The 1,098-nt window shown below is 54.9% G+C and overlaps 1 protein-coding gene across 1 annotated transcript in view; it reads left to right on the top strand.

The window, feature by feature from the left end:
* ATP2C2 (ATPase secretory pathway Ca2+ transporting 2) overlaps nt 1–1,098 on the top strand; it is a 37,334-nt gene that overhangs the window by 28,204 nt on the left and 8,032 nt on the right. Inside the window, exon 16 of the mRNA XM_072422694.1 lies at nt 827–1,011. Coding sequence (XP_072278795.1) covers nt 827–1,011 — 185 coding nt within the window. The remainder of the gene's footprint in view (nt 1–826; nt 1,012–1,098) is intronic.

Genomic DNA, 1,098 nt, shown 5'->3' with positions numbered 1-1,098 from the left:
ATTGGGACAAGTGGACATGTAGTAGACGGAGATGATGAGAGAAGAGACTTCATCCACAGTAACAGGGCTGAGGGAGGCCAGTGATGATTTACAGCTGGAATGGTTGGGTATGATTGGAGGGGCCCGGTGGGCAGAGACATCATGTCTGATAGTAGGTGGCAATGTCTTGGCAGAGAAGGATGTTGTTGGGGGAGGAAGAGAATCTTCTCACATGTTCTGGGCAGGACTGCAGCCTCTTGTGAAATGATTCTTTTCATGCTGCGGTGTGTTGGTTGGTTTAGGTTAGGCCCATTGCTCTTTTCATTGACCTAATGAAGTGCGGTCATGTGAATCAATGGTTGGAGAACCGCAAGTGATGGAACATGAAGTGCAGGGTGCAGGGGTGACTGCTCTCCTGCTTCTGCCATGCAAGTTTCCTTTACAGGGGGTGGGGCTGTGACCATACCGGGGGCGGGCTGTGACCTTACAGGGGGCGGGCTGTGACCATACAGAGGGCGGGCTGTGACCATACAGGGGGTGGGGCTGTGACCATACAGGGGGCGGGGCTGTGACCATACAGGGGGCGGGGCTGTGACCATACAGGGGGTGAGGCTGTGACCATACAGAGGACGGGCTGTGACCATACAGGGGGCGGGGCTGTGACCATACAGGGGGCGGGGCTGTGACCATACAGGGGGCGGGGCTGTAACCATACAGGGGACGGGCTGTGACCATACAGGGGGTGGGGCTGTGACCACACCGGGGAGGAGCTACAGGCTTAAATAATGTGGTCACTTCAGACCATGGACCTGTATGGCTTTGGTACATATATGTAAAATGACGTGTTTTCACCTCCCCAGTGCTGGCGCTGGCCTCTGGACCCGAGTTGGGGAATTTGGTGTTCCTGGGGCTGATCGGAATTATTGACCCCCCCAGAAGTGGGGTGAGTGAAGCTGTGCAGATCCTCCTGGATTCCGGGGTGTCCGTGAAGATGATCACTGGGGATGCACTGGAGACGGCTCAGGCTATCGGTGTGTATGGAGCTCATATAACATGTATGATGGGGTGTCTGTGTGTATGGAGCTCATATAACATGTATGATGAGGTGTCTGTGTGTAC

Source organism: Pyxicephalus adspersus, chromosome 9 (genome assembly GCF_032062135.1).
Source record: "Pyxicephalus adspersus chromosome 9, UCB_Pads_2.0, whole genome shotgun sequence".
NCBI lineage: Eukaryota > Metazoa > Chordata > Amphibia > Anura > Pyxicephalidae > Pyxicephalus > Pyxicephalus adspersus.
This window is presented reverse-complemented; position numbering and strand designations above follow the sequence as displayed.